The sequence below is a fragment of the Aptenodytes forsteri genome, unplaced genomic scaffold (assembly GCF_000699145.1).
Source record: "Aptenodytes forsteri isolate BGI_AS27 unplaced genomic scaffold, ASM69914v1 Scaffold1062, whole genome shotgun sequence".
Classification (NCBI taxonomy): Eukaryota; Metazoa; Chordata; class Aves; order Sphenisciformes; family Spheniscidae; genus Aptenodytes; species Aptenodytes forsteri.
This window is the reverse complement of record NW_008795772.1, coordinates 12167-12841: the sequence shown is the minus strand read 5'-3', so window position 1 is coordinate 12841 and position 675 is coordinate 12167. Positions and strand designations below refer to the sequence as shown.

General features: G+C 70.8%; 1 protein-coding gene across 1 annotated transcript in view; it reads right to left on the bottom strand.

Annotated features, from left to right (window-relative positions):
• Nucleotides 1-675, bottom strand: part of LMF2 (lipase maturation factor 2) — a gene marked incomplete at its 3' end in the record, with an annotated part of 11802 nt that overhangs the window by 5408 nt on the left and 5719 nt on the right. Inside the window, exons 5-6 of the mRNA XM_009283602.1 lie at nt 414-552; nt 66-144 (exon numbers count right to left, since the gene is read on the bottom strand). Of these exons, the coding sequence (XP_009281877.1) occupies nt 66-144; nt 414-552 (218 nt within the window). The remainder of the gene's footprint in view (nt 1-65; nt 145-413; nt 553-675) is intronic.

Genomic DNA, 675 nt, shown 5'->3' with positions numbered 1-675 from the left:
GGCTGCTGCAGAGCAGGGCCCGCTGAACGCCGGGGGCTGCCGGGGGCTCGGCGAGCCCGACCCACCGCTGCACGGAGGGGTGCGAACCGTGCCCCGAGAGCCCAGGCAGGGAGAGGGCAAGTGGGCAGCGCTCAGAGCACATCCCTGCGGCAGGAGCCAAAGCGCTGCTTCACGGGGGCGCCCGCTCAAGCGCCCCACGGGCACGGCCCCCTCCCCCAGGAGCGGGCGAGGCGGCCGTGCTGGCAGCAGCTCTCACACCACCGAGCCGGAGGGCAGCTGCGGACAGCCAGAACGATGCCTCGTGCTGTCGCACCCGGACAGGGTTGATCAGCGACGGTGGCTTGTCCCTTCCCCACCCCGGGCACGACACAGAGGGGACCCCACCTCCCCAAACAGGGCACCCAGGGACTCACTGCTGGTGTGCCTCCTCTTGCTGCGCCCCAGCCAGCGCCCCACGTGCTCCTCGTCCAGCAGGGAGAAGGCCAGGACGATGGTGAGCATGTTGAAGAAGTTGTAGTTACCCGTGAGGATGATGAGGACCTGCAGCAGGACCTGGGGAGGAGCGAAGGCAGGGCTAGGGTGTCACAGCGGACATCAGGCCACCCCAGCGCCAGCAGCACGGCCACCCCAGCGCCCAGCGCCCGGGGGAGTCCTGCCCGCAAGGGCCCGCAGAGC